The sequence below is a fragment of the Haematobia irritans genome, chromosome 4 (genome assembly GCF_050003625.1).
Source record: "Haematobia irritans isolate KBUSLIRL chromosome 4, ASM5000362v1, whole genome shotgun sequence".
Lineage (NCBI taxonomy): Eukaryota > Metazoa > Arthropoda > Insecta > Diptera > Muscidae > Haematobia > Haematobia irritans.
Genome location: NC_134400.1, coordinates 168466627 through 168483755, shown reverse-complemented (window position 1 = coordinate 168483755; position 17129 = coordinate 168466627). Strand labels below are relative to the sequence as shown.

Here is a 17129-nt window from a genome sequence, read left to right as displayed (position 1 = left end):
GTTTCCTTAAAATTGCTTCAGATTTAAATGTGTCACATATTTTTTTACTAAAATTGTGTTCCACCCTAGTGCATTAGCCAACTTAAATTTTCAGTCTATAGATTTTGTAGAAGTCTATCAAATTCTGTCCAAATCGAGTGATATTTGAATGTATGTATTTGAGACAAACCTTTATATATAGCACCCAACACATTTGACGGATGTGATATGGTATCGACAATTTAGATCTACAAAGTGGTGCAGGGTATAATATAGTCGGCTCCGCCCGACTTTAGACTTTCCTTACTTGTTTTATTTATAATTTTTTTTACAAAATTTTCTATTGAAATAAAATGTTGACAAAATTTTCTATAGAAATTAAATTTTGGCAAAATTTTCTATAGAAATAAAATTTTGACAAAATTTTCTATAGAAATAAAATGTTTAAACAATTTTCTATAGAAAATAGATACAAAATTTGACAAAATTTTCTATGGAAATAAAAATTTCATAAAATTTGCTATAGAAATAAAATTTTTGACAAAATTTTCTATATATGCTATAGAAATTAAATTTTGACAAAATGTCCATTAGAAATGAAATTTTGACAAAATTTCTTATAGAAATGAAATTTGAACAAAATTTCTTATTGAAATGAAATGTTGACAATTATTTCCTATGAGCATGAAATTTTAACAAAATTTCTTACGGACATGAAATTTTGACAAAATATCCTATAGAAATTAAATTTTGACAAAATTTTCTATAGAAATGAAATGTTGACATTATTACCGATGGGCATGACAAAATTTCCTACGGACAAAAAACAAAATCTATAAAAATAAAATTTTTACAAAATTTTCTATAAAAATGAAATAATTTTTAAAAAAATAGAAATTAAATTTTTACAATATTTCCTTAACCCTTTGACTACCGATGTCCACATACGAGGACATTCGAAAACGTCACTCTATTTCTCCACTTAGTTTCGATTTATTTTTCAATGTTATTTTAAAGTAGAGGCTTTAATCTAAATAAGCTATAAATATTTTCCATATTGGTGAGCACTACAATGCATTTTTATAAACTTTTTTAACAAAAAAAGAAAAATACGAAATTTTGAGACCATTTTTCTACTGCATGCCTCTAGTAAATATACATCCATGCCTCTAGTAAATATACATACATTCTTCCTTGTGGATTAACTGTCAAGTTTGGCAATAAAAGATAATAAGATGTCGATCATTTCACAAAGAACATGCGCCGGAAATTGGCCAAACTACCACGCGGAAATGGGCCAAACTACCACAGAGCCACTTTCGTGCCGCTTGTGACGACTTTGTCGACCGATTGAAGGCCATAATTCGTACCTAAGGTAACGAACAATTCTAAACAGTTATTGTTTTGAACAATAAAATAAGAAATAATGAAAAATAAATATAAGGCTTTACTTTGTTGCATTAACGGATATCTGGACGTGTTACAAAAGAAATAGTCAATGAAATATACCGCTCCAAGCCATGATACTGGGTACAAGAACAAGTAAAAAAGCAAAATATGAAAAAAATTGTGATAACATTTTATCATGTGACCCTATCCCAACCACCCCTAAAGCAAAACATGGAATACATAATCCTTCATTGGAGTTTGAATTTAATCGTGTATGAGTGAGAGTAACAGGACTTGAAACACTTTTAAAATAATCCATGAGAGGACTTGATGCTTTAGTTTTGATAAATTTTATGGCTACACATACGTGCACTCTCCCACAGACTGACGGAATATCTCCGTAGATGTTTATGGTTTACCCCAAAACATATATCAGAACCTAAAATGAAAGTTGGTCTGTGGTTTATTATTTTTTTTTTTTTTTGGAAAAAAGTGAACGAAAACCACAAAAGAAATTTTTGTTGGAAAAGTGGAAAATTGAATTGCTTAAATGCCTGGAGACCTAGTAGCGAAACTCTTCAGGCAAACCTGCAGCTCAATTTGTTGCTTAAAGACTTAAGTGTTTACAACTTTATGGAGAACCCGGCTAACTGCGGTTAACAAAAAACAAAGCTTTAGTAAAATTGTTCGGGTTCCAGTGGATAACATTTATTATATTTATAATTTTCAAATACCAAATTTTTGGAAAGAAAATATGACACACGGAAAAAAATTTATTTGCTAACCGCACATACAAAGATTAGCAAGAGTAATATATGCAGATGTAGACATTTTCCCACCAGGATTATAACATTTTACCGAATTCTATCTAGTGTAGATAGAATTCGGTAAAAATAAGTAAGAACAAGTATATACGGCCGTAAGTTCGGTCAGGCGGAAGCTTATGTACCCTCCACCATGGATTGCGTAGAAACTTCTACTGAAGACTGTCATCCACAATCGAATTACTTGAGTTGCGCTAACACTTGCCGATGGCACGGTATCTTAAAACTTCCTAACACCGTCCATACGTAAAAAATTTAATATATATATTTTTTAGTTATACATTTTTTACAAAATTTTCTATAGAAATTAAATTTTGACAAAATTTTCTATGGAAATAAAATTTTGACAAAATTTTTTATAGAAATAAAATTTTTAAAAAATTTTCTATATATTTTTTCATTTATAATTTTTTTACAAAATTTTTTATTGAAATAAAATGTTGACAAAATTTTCTAAAGAAATTAAATTTTGACAAAATTTTCTATGGAAATAAAATTTTGACAAAAATTTTCTATAGAAATAAAATTTTTAAAAAATTTTCTATAGAAAATTGATACAAAATTTGACAAAATTTTTTATAGAAATAAAAATTTCATAAAATTTGCTATAGAAATAAAATTTTGACAAAATTTTCTATATATGCTATAGAAATGAAATTTTGACAAAATGTCCTATAGAAATGAAATTTTGGCAAAATTTCTTATTGAAATGAAATGTTGACAATTATTTCCTATGGGCATGGAATTTTAACAAAATTTCCTACCGACATGAAATTTTGACAAAATATCCTATAGGAATTAAATTTTGACAAAGTTTTCTATAGAAATGAAATGTTGACATTATTACCAATGGGCATGAAATTTTGACAAAATTTCCTACGGACAAAAAAAAAACAAAATCTATAAAAATAATTTTTTTACAAAATTTTCTATAGAAATAAAATTTTTACAAAATTTTCTATAGAAATAAAATTTTTACAAAATTTTCTATAGAAATAAACTAAGTAAGAAACTAAGTTCGGTCAGGCCGAAGCTTATGTACCCTCCACCATGGATTGCGTAGAAACTTGATTATGAACCGATATGGACCAATTTTTGTGTGATTGGAGATCGGCTATATATAACTATAGACAGATACGGACCAATTTTGGCATGGTTATTAGCGGCCTTATACTAACACCACGTTGCAAATTTCAACCCAATCGGACGAATTTTGCTGCTTCAAGAGGCTCCGGAGGTCAAATCTGGGGATCGGTTTATATGGGGGCTATATATAATTATGGGCCGATTTGGACCAATTTCTGCATGGTCATTAGAGAACATATACCAACACCATGTACCAAATTTCAGCCGGATCGGATGAAATTTGGTTCTCTTAGAGGCTCCGCAAGCCAAATCGGGGGATCGGTTTATATGGGGGCTATATGTAATTATGGACCGATATGGACCAATTTCTGCATGGTTGTTAGAGACCATATACACGCAGAGAAGAAACATGATTGCCACAATCATATTCGAAGAGCAAAATAATATGATAGCAGCTATTTTTGCGGCGACCATGTAACATTTTAACCTGCAACCATGTTGGCTCAGTGAACATGGTTCTAAGAAAAATACAATTGTCCTCATCTAAAATGTTATTATATTGATAAAAAGAATTTTGTTTCCATTAAAAGACAATGGTCACCATCTAAAATGTTATGTTATTCGTCAAAAATGTTTTTCTTCTAGTTAAAAGAACATGGTCACAACCTAAAATGTTTTGATTTTTATGAAAAAACTTTTTTCGTCGTCGAAAAAAGGACGCCACTTGAGAAAAGAAAACACAAAATCAATTTTATTTATTTGTTTTTATTTATTTATAAACTAATTCATTGTTTATTTGTATTTATAATGTTGTGCAAGCAAACTTCACATATTTTTACACACTCTAGTTTGGTTCAATTTCAACAATAAGAAATCATTCCATATTTACTTCGTGCCCATCAAATGTACAAACACAGACATCATATAACTGCAAATAAAAATAAATTATACCATATGTCAAAATGCAGAACAAAAACCAGGTACATTTGTTTCAATTACACTTTCCTTTTTTGTATTCACATAAAACCACGTGCCATTTCTAAATAAATAAATTAACACAAAACACAATAATTCCGTATTCTCCGTCCATTCCAAGAAACAATCAACACACGACTGACGCGCAAAATGAAGATCGTGTGTACCTGCTCAATGTTTTTATAAAATTCTTGTCGCTGCAAAAAAATTAAATGGTCACGAAAACAATGTACATGGTCTTTATGGCCATGTAATGCTTGTAGACATATCTATACGTAAACTATAAAAATACTTTTTTCTTTGCAAAAAAGTAAAAAAAAATTGAATGGTCAGGTACATGATTTTCCTGACCATATAATGGTCTCAAATTCTATCATTTAAATAATAGAACATGTTTGCGGCATTTGAGAACAATTTAAATGCTTATTGCCAACATATATTTTTCTCCGCTCGAAAATTATTTTTACAAAGACAAAATACATGGTTTTCGCGACAATTAAATACTCTAAATAAGCATTAAATGGATGCGGCAACCATGTCCAAACATGTTTTTTCTGTGCGTGTACTAATACCATGTACCAAATTTCAGCGTGGTTGTTAGAGATTATATACTAACACCCTGTACCAAATTTCAGCCGGATCGGATGAAATTTGCTTCTCTTAGAGCAATCGCAAGCCACATTTGGGGGTCCGTTTATATGGGGGCTATACCATCCGTTTATATGGGGGCAATACCATCCGACCTACATCAATAACAACTACTTGTGCCAAGTTTCAAGTCGATAGCTTGTTTCGTTCGGAAGTTAGCGTGATTTCAACAGACGGACGGACGGACATGCTCAGATCGACTCAGAATTTCACCACGACCCAGAATATATATACTTTATGGGGTCTTAGAGCAATATTTCGATGTGTTACAAACGGAATGACAAAGTTAATATACCCCCATCCTATGGTGGAGGGTATAAAAAGCCAACAACACCGACAAAATCTTTCCCTCTTTCAAAGATTTTGTCTTTACATTAATGACTTTTATATTGATTCTGAGCCAAAGAAGCGGATAATTGAGTACTTGATAATAAGCGACAATTTTCAATTATTAATTCGTTCTGCTTTTTGTACCCTCCATTAAAGGACAGGGGGTATACTACATTGACAGGGGTATATAAAGGGTGATTTGTTAAGAGCTTGATAACTTTTTTTTAAAAAAAAACGCATAAAATTTGCAAAATCTCATCGGTTCTTTATTTGAAACGTTAGATTGGTCCATGACATTTACTTTTTGAAGATAATTTCATTTAAATGTTGACCGCGGCTGCGTCTTAGGTGGTCCATTCGGAAAGTCCAATTTTGGGTAACTTTTTCGAGCATTTCGGCCGGAATAGCCCGAATTTCTTCGGAAATGTTGTCTTCCAAAGCTGGAATAGTTGCTGGCTTATTTCTGTAGACTTTAGACTTGACGTAGCCCCACAAAAAATAGTCTAAAGGCGTCAAATCGCATGATCTTGGTGGCCAGCTTACCGGTCCATTTCTTGAGATGAATTGTTCTCCGAAGTTTTCCCTCAAAATGGCCATAGAATCGCGAGCTGTGTGGCGTGTAGCGCCATCTTGTTGAAACCACATGTCAACCAAGTTCAGTTCTTCCATTTTTGGCAACAAAAAGTTTGTTAGCATCGAACGATAGCGATCGCCATTCACCGTAACGTTGCGTCCAACAGCATCTTTGAAAAAATACGGTCCAATGATTCCACCAGCGTACAAACCACACCAAACAGTGCATTTTTCGGGATGCATGGGCAGTTCTTGAACGGCTTCTGGTTGCTCTTCACTCCAAATGCGGCAATTTTGCTTATTTACGTAGCCATTCAACCAGAAATGAGCCTCATCGCTGAACAAAATTTGTCGATAAAAAAGCGGATTTTCTGCCACTGATTTTGGTAATAAAATTCAATGATTTGCAAGCGTTGCTCGTTAGTAAGTCTATTCATGATGAAATGTCAAAGCATACTGATCATCTTTCTCTTTGACACCATGTCTGAAATCCCACGTGATCTGTCAAATACTAATGCATGAAAATCCTAACCTCAAAAGAATCACCCTTTACATTGTCATTCCACATATCGAAATATTGGTCCTAGACCCCATAAAGTATATATATATTCTGGGTCGTGGTGAAATTCTGAGTTGATCCAGTCATAGATATAGCCTTAGATATAGCCCCCATAAATATAAACCGACCCCAGATTTTATTGACGGGGCCTCTTGGAATTTGGTACTTGATATACGTTAAAAATTGGTCCCTATCGGCCCATAATTATATATAGTCCCCATAAAAAATTGATCCCCAGATTTGATTTCCGGATGAAAAATTTTATCTAAATTTTATTACCATAAAAATGTTGTCAACATTTTATTTCTATTGAAAATGTTGTCAAAATTTAATTTCTATAAACAATTTTGTCAAAATTTAATTTCTATAAAAAATGTTGTCAAAATTTAATTTCTATAGAAAGATTTTGCCAAATTTAACGTCTATAAAAAAATTTTAAAAATTTTATTTACATTGAAAATTTTGTCAAAATGTTATTTCTATGGAAAATTTTATCAACATTTTATTTCTATGGAATATTTTATCAACATTTTATTTCTATAGTAAATTTTGTCAAAATTTAATTTCTATAGAAAATTTTGTCAAAATTTTATTTCTATAGTAGATCTTGTCAAAATTTTATTTCTATAGCAAATTGAATATTTTACATTACAACACATCCAAAAGAGGCCATTCACTTCTCAATAAAACACCTATTTAAGAAATCGTGAACATACGTTCACGATAACAATGATTGGCTGTTGATTTGCCTTAATGTCCGATCGTGTTTGCACGAAAGTAAAAATAATTGATCTTAATAAAATTTTTAATATGCTGTATAATTATCCTTTTACAGATATCTACATTCAAGTGAACAACTATGTAATGAAGCCTCTTGAGGAATATATGCTCTTTACAAAATCTGGAGCTGATAATATAACGGTCATCAATCCACAGGGTGTACGTAGTGCACAGTGTGTGGCTAAATTTGATATAACTGAACAACCCTCACAAGAGCCAATGGTCAATATCAGTATGGTAAGTATGGTAGTACTAAGCAAGTGAATGTAACCGAAAGATCTGCCAAGCCGAAACTTATGGAACTGAGTAAAAGCCCTGTGACTTTCGACCACACTAATAGAAAAAGTTTCATTATATTAACGAAATGTGTCGTTAAAAGTCAGCCAATGAAATAAATTCGTTAATACAACGAAATTTTTCGTTAATATAACGAATTTTCTGCAAATTAAATTAGCGTTTCGTACTATTAACGAATATTTTCATTGTATTATTGAAAATGTTTCGTTATATCAATGAAAAATTTTCGTTGGCTGACTTTTAATGAAATTTTCTTTGTGTGCAGGGGGATTACTAAGTTATTCGTTTCTATAATTAATTTTATTCGAGAAGTGTTTTCGATTCGAATTTTTTTTCGTACTATATAATACTATCGAATTCGCCAAAAAGTGTAGCCAGTTTATAACGTAAAAAGGCACCACTTCCGAATAATAAAAATTGTGTAATTTGGCAGCATTGTGTGTGACTGTCAAAAATTGATAAACAAAAACAAGTATATACGGCCGTAAGTTCGGCCAGGCCGAATCTTATGTACCCTCCACCATGGATTGCATAGAAACTTGTACTAAAGACTGTCATCCACAATCATATTACTTGGGTTGCGGTAACACTTGCCGATGGCAAGGTATCTTAAACCTTTTTAACACCGTCTTCTCAATTGTAAGTTAGTCCATACGGGATATAAAGGGTGATTCTTTTGAGGTTAGGATTTTCATGCATTAGTATTTGACAGATCACGTGGGATTTCAGACATGGTGTCAAAGAGAAAGATGCTCAGTATGCTTTGACATTTCATCATGAATAGACTTACGATCTGCCACAACGTCGAATTTTCAGTGAATGGGCCCTAGAAAAGTTGGCAGAAAATCCGCTTTTTTATCGACAAATTTTGTTCAGCGATGAGGCTCATTTCTGGTTGAATGGCTACGTAAATAAGCAAAATTGCCGCATTTGGAGTGAAGAGCAACCAGAAGCCGTTCAAGAACTGCCCATGCATCCCGAAAAATGCACTGTTTGGTGTGGTTTGTACGCTGGTGGAATCATTGGACCGTATTTTTTCAAAGATGCTGTTGGACGCAACGTTACGGTGAATGGCGATCGCTATCGTTCGATGCTAACAAACTTTTTGTTGCCAAAAATGGAAGAACTGAACTTGGTTGACATGTGGTTTCAACAAGATGGCGCTACATGCCACACAGCTCGCGATTCTATGGCCATTTTGAGGGAAAACTTCGGAGAACAATTCATCTCAAGAAATGGACCGGTAAGTTGGCCACCAAGATCATGCGATTTGACGCCTTTAGACTACTTTTTGTGGGGCTACGTCAAGTCTAAAGTCTACAGAAATAAGCCAGCAACTATTCCAGCTTTGGAAGACAACATTTCCGAAGAAATTCGGGCTATTCCGGCCGAAATGCTCGAAAAAGTTGCCCAAAATTGGACTTTCCGAATGGACCACCTAAGACGCAGCCGCGGTCAACATTTAAATGAAATTATCTTCAAAAAGTAAATGTCATGGACCAATCTAACGTTTCAAATAAAGAACCGATGAGATTTTGCAAATTTTATGCGTTTTTTTTAAAAAAAAAGTTATCAAGCTCTTAACAAATCACCCTTTATATTAAACCAAAAAAAGGCCGATTAAATACGTATATAATTCAGTTTGTCAAAATTTTCTATAGAAATAAAATCTTGACAAAATTTTCTATAGGAATAAAATCTTGACAAAATTTTTAATAGTAAAAAAATTTTGATGACATTTTCTATAGTAATAAAATTTTGATAAAATGTTCTATAGTAATAAAATTTTGACAAAATGTTCTATAGTAATAAAATTTTGACAAAATTTTCTATAGAAATAAAATTTTGGTAGATTATTTTTGGGGATCGGCTATATATAATTATATACCGATATATACCAATTTTGGAATGGTTGTTAGCGGCCATATACTAGCGTAATGTACCAAATTTCAGCACGTACAAAATTTTATCCGGATCGGATGAATTTTTCTCGTCCAAGAGCTTAGGTGGTCAAATCTAGCGATCGGTTTAAATGGGGGTTATATATAGTTAAGACCGGTATGGACCAATTTTTGCATGGTTGTTAGAAACCATATACTAACACCACCTACCAAATTTCAACCGGATCGCGTAAATTTTGCTCTTCCAAGGGGCTCCGGAGGTCAAATCTGGGGATCGGTTTGTATGGAGGCTACATATAATTATGGACCGATATGGACCATTTCCTGCATGGTTTTTAGAGACCATATACTAACACCACGCACCAAACTTTATCCGAATCGGATGAATTTTGCTCATCCATGAGGCTCCGGAGGTCAAATGTGGGGATCGGTTTATATGGGGGCTATATATAATTATGGACCGATGTGGACCAATTTTTGCATGGTTGTTAGATTCCATATACTAACACCATGTACCAAAACTCAGCCGGACCGGATGAAATTTGCTTCTCTTAGAGGCTCCGCAAGACAAATCGGGGGATCGGTTTATATGGGGGCTATATATAATTATGGACCGATGTGGACCAATTTTTACGTAATTGTTAGAGACCATATACTTACACCATGTACCAAATTTCAGCCGGATCGGATGAAATTTGCTTCTCTTAGAGGCTCCGCAAGACAAATCTAGGGATCGATTTGTGTGAGGGCTATATATAATTATTGACAGATTTCGACCAATTTTTGCATGGTATTTAGAGACCATATACTAACACCATGTACCAAATTTCAACCAGATCGGGTGAATTTTGCTCCTCCAAGAGGCTTCGCAAGCCAAATCTGAGCGTCGGTTTATATGGGGGCTATACGTAAATTGCAATACCATCCGACCAACATCAATAACAACTACTTGTACCAAGTTTCAAGTCGATAGCTTGTTTCGTTCGGAAGTTAGCGTGATTTCAACAGACGGACATGCTTAGATCGTCTCGGAATTTCACCACGACCCAGAATATATATACTTTATGGGGTCTTAGAGCAATATTTCCTAACATATGGTGGAGGGTATAACAAATATTAGTAAATACAATAAAATGGATAGTGTTGTTTTGTGGTTTGAAAGATGCGTTCTACAGCAGTAAGGCGCGAAAGTTAGCTGCCACATTAAAATTCCTTGGTCAAGGTGGATATCAACACCAAATTGACCCAAAATCGTTTTGCTAGATTGGCGTACAACCTGACACATCAACCTGACAAATCACGAACAGGTGGACCCATCATGTTAATATCGTCTTCCAACTTTTTCCACTGATTATGGGATTTGGTCTTTGCATCGGGTGACTTCAAAAAACCTTTTGCCACATCAGGATGCTTTGACATAAAATCCACCATTACCTCAAACTGGCATACTGGCAAAAATACACATAAGAACCAGTTTTGTTAGAGTTTAAGAGGAATATCAAACATTTCCTCTAAGTGTATTTTGGATTTGAATTAAAAAATTTGAGATATTTTGCCAAATAAATAATTTGTATGATGCATTGTCTGAGACATTTATTCCAACCGTCGAACTGAACGGACGTGTTTTTTAATCACGAATTATTTCATCGTAATAGGTACCTATTACGAATTTCACGTGTGGTGAAAAATTAAACCACCATGCAGCGAAATTCAAAGTCATCCACTGGGTTACTAACTTCAGGACCCAGTGGACGGGTATCGACTGAAGTTATAAATTTGGGCAGTGACCAATTAGTCGACCTGTAGACGTGTCGACAGGCGGCGACACTTTGCCAAGTCGAACCTTTTCTAAGGTAACGACTTCAAAAGGAGGTAATCCCTCACGAAAGGGATTTAAAGAACGCAGAAATGCTTTGTTTATCCTAAAAAAATTAGCATCTGTCGACCCAAGCACGTTGTCGGCTAAGCAAAGCGTTTCCTTAAAATGGACTCAAGGAATTCTTGAAGCTGGCAAAAGGGAACGATCACCTCATGAACTGTCATCCTCTAAACGGGATCAAAGATCGTTTGCCTCAGTTGCAAAAGACAGCCTTGTAATGGCTATTATTAATAAAGGAGCATTGGACGGTATGATTCCAAGGCAAAATGGGGGGAAATTGAGAAGGCGATGTCTGGTGTCTACTCAGAGGTGCGAAAAAAGTTTCCCGGACCAAGTCCTCGACGGCAAGATGCTGGATGGTATCAAGGACGATATAAGTTAATAGCATTTGCGGACCAGAGGTCTATGGATCGCTTTAAAGCTGCTTTGATGCTCATGGCTTTCATGATATCCATATGAAGGTATACAAAAGCGATCAACCAAAGGATTCCGAAACGAACAAGCCTCCGGTAGGGTCAGAAGAAGAAAAATCTTGCGAAGCCGAAGGAGACATAAAAACTGCAGACATTGATGAACATCGTATGCGGGAAGTCCCTACAGGCTCAAACCTCACCAAAGCTGAACCGCGGGTTGTTGCGAGAGTCACCGAGATCTGTTTAGAGGAAACTCTTGATGACTCAATTGTAGCGGCTGATTTAACGGTGGTTGAAAATTTTGATGGTTCTACGGTTCCCCCAGATAAATCTTCACCATTGTAAGGACGCTTGTGCTGCCTTAAAAGTTCTCCTGATGAAAGGAGACATAGATATAGTTCTTATTCAAGAACCATACATATATAAGAACAAGATCTGTAATTTAAGCACTCCGGGTTTCAAACTTTTGCGTAATACCGGTAACGATATAAATCGAGCATGTAAATTGCTAAAAACGAACGAAACTTGTTTCTGCTTCCTTCATTGAGCAATGCAGATACTGTCGAAACCAGTCTAGAGATATCCAAATGCAAATACTGTGTATCTTCGGTCTACATGGGACATGATAGGGAGATGCCTCCATGTGCCGTTGAGACCTTAGTTGAGGAGTCACTGAAAACAAAGACAAAACTCATTATGGGATGCGATGCAAATGCATATCATAGTATTTGGGGAAGTAGTGATACTAATGCAAGGGGAGAGTCGCTAATAGAGTTTATTTTGCGTACTAACCTGGTAGTTTGCAATAAGGGAGACGCACCAACCTTCATCACCAGAAACAGGCAAGAGGTTTTGGACGTCACGTTGACCTCTCCGGAACTGAATAATAAGATGTCTGAGTGGCAAGTTTTGAGGGAACATAGCTTCTCAGATCATCGCTACATCAGTTTCAGATTGGCCGTTCGTACTTCAAAGACCATATTTCCGCCAACCGTTAGGAAAGCTGATTGGAATAGGTATAGGGAATCGTTCAATATGATGATACCGGAAATACCAGAGACAAATATGAGCACTGTGCAAGATATTGAACACGCAGTGGAGCGAATTACTACGGCCTTCAACATCTCACTGAAACCTGCATGCCCTAGAGGGAAGCCAAGTGGAAAAAATCGGTCTACGGAGTCAAGTAATATGGGGAAATCCTGCAGGAAGCTCTTTAACAAAGCAAAGTCCACCAGAGTTCCTGAGAATTGGGAAGCTTACAAGAAGAATCTGAGAGGATACAAGCGAGAACTGAGAAAGGCATAACCCTTGGAATGTTTACTGCAACAGTATTGAGAATACGTCCGAGGCTTCCAGACTACGGAAGGTACTACCATCCACTAACTCCGCTCCAGGTTTCATTAAAACATCGGAGGGTAATTGGACAACGTCCAGTGAGGAGACGCTGGAGGTACTATTGGACATTTTCCTGGAAATCAGACGGTTGAACCATGTTCTGGCGGTGCCACAGTGGCTCAGCGGTCATTGAAATTGTATCGGAATTTGGAATAAAATGGGCGTTAAATAGCTGTGGGCCATTCAAATCCCCCTGACCTGATGGAATTACTCCGGTGGAGTTACAAGCAGTGACTGAAAGAATTATCCCCTGGTTGGCGGTGATATATAAAGGATGTATATATATTCCAGAAAAGTGGAGGGGCACAAAAGTAGTTTTCATACCTAAAGCGAGAAAAGCCTCTCACTCGAGTGCGAAGGATTTCCGACCAATCAGCTTATCCTCATTCCTACTTAAGAGTCTGGAGAGGATGATAGACATTTATCTTAGAACTAGCTTCGATGCAAGTTTACTCTCGAAACGATAGCATGCATACTCGAAGGGCAGGTCTACTAAGACTGCTTTGCATGAACTAGTCAGCTTTATTAAAAGCTCACTATCTGTCAATGAATACACAATTGTGGCGTTTCTAGACATCGAGGGGACATTCAATAACGTCCATCCGAGCTCTATATTAAATGGACGGGCAACTCTGAATGTTGACACAGGTATACTTAGGCTGCTAGATGAACTGCTAATGAGGAGACGTATTTCGGCCACACTAGGACAAGCAAACATACAAAGGTATGTGAACAGAGGCACTCCCCAAGGAGGAGTTCTATCACCTCTTCTTTGGAATGTTGCTATAAACAACCTTCTGGTTTCCCTAGAAAAAGAAAGGATAAAAGTGGTGGCATACGCAGACGATGTGGCTCTAGCAGTCAGGGGAAAATTCCCATTCACAATCAGAGATGGTATACAGAGAGCCCTCCGGATGATAGAGAAATGGGCGAAAGAGAATGGTCTTGGAGTAAATCCTGCATAGACAGAATTAGTCATGTACTGCAAAGATCGCAAAACTCCCACGGTTAAGCCCATATCCTTAGGGGGTATTGAAATTCCCTTTAGTGAGTGTGCAAAATACGTTGGCGTTATTCTGGACAGGAAGCTGAACTTTAAGCTTAATATTGAAGAAATAGCGAGAAAAGCTACGGTAGCTTGGTACTCGTGCAAAAAGACAATAGGAAAAAAGTGTGGACTAAAATCGAAAATTGTGCATTGGCTATACAGGGCAGTGGTTAGACCTATAATGCTATATGGTGTTGTAGTCTGGTGGCCGGCACTTCAGCAACCGACAGGTTTAGATAAAATTCAGCGTATGGCGTGCTTGTGTATCTCAGGCGCATTCAGTATGACAGGAACAGATTCCCTGCATCTTATTGCCTTTAGACATTTTGGCCAAACAGTCAGCTGCAACAACGGCTGTGCGGTTGCGCGAGCTATCTTAATCGGGCTGCCACTTTAACCTAACCTAACCATTGTCTGAGACATTTAACCTCAAATATTTTCAAAATTTCGAAATTTTTCTACAATGGATTTAGCATTTTTTTTTGACAAAACTTTAATCATTTTTACCACTATTATTTCATAATCTGTGTTTAACCTCTTTGAAACAAAAAAAGTTAAAATTTATTTATTTAGGTCTATGGATTACAATCCTTACAGACTAGCAGAATTAAAAGTAAATTAAATCTAAAGTAGAGTTAAACTTATGTAAGTACATTGCAAAGTCCAAATCATGCAAGCTACTTAATTTATTAAATAAAAGTGGAAAATATGGGTAGAGGGTATGCGGCTGTGCTTAAAAAGGAGTGTTTGTGAAGCAACTTCCACGGATCTCCAGATCTCTTTTCAACATTACCTTGCAAAACAGCTCTTTGCCTTCAGGATAAACCACTATGAGGGTCATTCGCCATTAATTTTTCATTGTAAATAATACATACGAAATTATTAATTCCTATTTTTTTTTTGTGAGTGTAACCAAGTAATTGATTGTTTAATTTACCTCAATTTCAATTTCATTCCAAACACAGAAAGCTGAAAATTGGGTGGACGATCCACCGCAACGTATTCCGTATGTAGCCAAATACGTTTACGATGTATCAACCAAGGAGGACTCCACACAAGTTGTTTTCATAACGCTTACCTCTCTGTTTGTCATCATTGTCATTTGCTGTCTCATTGAGGTATACCGCAGTCATTTGGCCTACAAAAGACGCATCGAACGTGAAACAGACGAAGACATTATTTGGTCAAAGGAGCGAGCCACAAAGATGCATGAAAGTCCTGGTGTGGGTGGACAACCGTATGTATATAAGGCGGTAAGTAGCGAAGACGCGACACAGAGAACTAAACTTACATGCACTGAAACAAAAGTTTACTTAAATCGAGTTCGCAACGTGATACGAAAAAATAACATATACGAGTAATTGAGTTGTTTTATGCTAAATTCGAAGATTTAAAAGTCTAAATGAATTTCTTTATACCAAGAAAATTTTTTCTCTATCTTAAGAAAATTTCAAACGGAAACGAACGAAACGTTAACGGAAAGCCGCAAAATTTCAAGACCAATAACCTTGAATAGTTTTTGAAAGGAAGCCTGTTTCAGACTCACCGTGGACTGAATAGTCTAGTCCATGGTGATACCAAAAAAGTACCTATATCGTCTAAAGATCACCCAGAGTTACCATAGTTATTTGCATTATATTCCATTTTTACATTCCCATTATTGGGAGTACATCTTTTGGAAGTGCTTTTAAAGTTGTGCCTTTAGAAGAACCTCCAAATTTTTTTACTGGGTTGGTCTATTTTGGCCAACATAAAAAGTCGTTTAGTCGAATTTGAAAATTAAAAAAGTCGACTTTTTTCGATTAGACGATTTTGACTTTAAATTTAGAAAATCGGAGAACTCAAAAAGGCGCGCTAGAGCGAGATATCTAGAGTTTCCGTTAAGTCACTTTAATTTTGCCATTTTGTAAGTATTGACTTTTTTCTACGTTCTTTATTGTACCACTAAATAAATTTTTGTCCTACTTTCTCGCCATGTTTTGCCACATTAGTTTTGGTAAATTTGCATCCAGAAAAAACGCAAAATATTTTTTATTCCAAAAGTCACGTTAATGTTTGTATTGAGTTTGGAAATATGTGGGAAAACTTATTCTGGCAGCGATGGTTAGATGAAAATTCGGTTTTGTCCATATTTCAATAGGCAACATGTCAAAAATAACAAGTATATACGGCCGTAAGTTCGGCCAGGCCGAATCTTATGTACCCTCCACCATGGATTGCGTAGAAACTTGTACGAAAGACTGTCATCCAGAAATTTCAACTCACTCGGATGAAATTTGCTCCTCCAAGAGGCTCCAAAACCAAATCTCGGGTTTTGGAGTTTGATTTGAACCACTTTTGGCATGGTTGTTAAATATCATATACTACCACCACGTACCAAATTTCAACCAGATCGGTTGAATTTTGCTTCTCCAAAAGGCACCGGAGGTCAAATCTGGCGATCGGATTATATGCTGGGCTATATATAATTATGGACTGATAGGAACCAATTCCTGCATGGTTGTTGGATACCATATACTAACATCACGTACCAAATTTCAACCGAATGGAAAGAATTTTGCTCTTCCAAGATGCTCCGGAGGTCAAATCTGGGGATCGGTTTATATGGGGCCTATATATAATTATGGACCGATATCGACCAATTTTTGCATGAGTGTTTGAGGTCATATATTAACATCACGTACCAAATTTCAATTGATTCAGATGAATTTTGGTCTTCCAAGAGGCTCCGGAGGTGAAATCTGGTGATCGGTTTATATGGAGGCTATATATAATTATAGACCGATATGGACCAATTTTTGCATGGTCATTAGAGACCATATACGAACACCATGTACCAAATTTCAGCCGGATCGGATGAAATTTGTTTCTCTTAGAGGCTCTGCAAGCCAAATCGGGGGATCGGTTTATATGGGGGCTACATATAATTATGGACCGATGTGGACCAATTTTTGCATGGTTGTTAGAGACCATATATTAACACCATGTACCAAATTTCAGCCGGATCGGATGAAATTTGCTTCTCTTAGAGGCCTCGCAAGCCAAATTTG

General features: G+C 35.8%; 1 protein-coding gene across 9 annotated transcripts in view; it reads left to right on the top strand.

Annotated features, from left to right (window-relative positions):
* Positions 1-17129, top strand: part of axo (axotactin) — a 396767-nt gene that overhangs the window by 287697 nt on the left and 91941 nt on the right. For all 9 annotated transcript variants that reach the window (XM_075304128.1, XM_075304125.1, XM_075304124.1 and 6 more), the window contains 2 exons: positions 7199-7380; positions 15045-15332. In XM_075304128.1, the coding sequence (XP_075160243.1) occupies positions 7199-7380; positions 15045-15332 (470 nt within the window). The remainder of the gene's footprint in view (positions 1-7198; positions 7381-15044; positions 15333-17129) is intronic.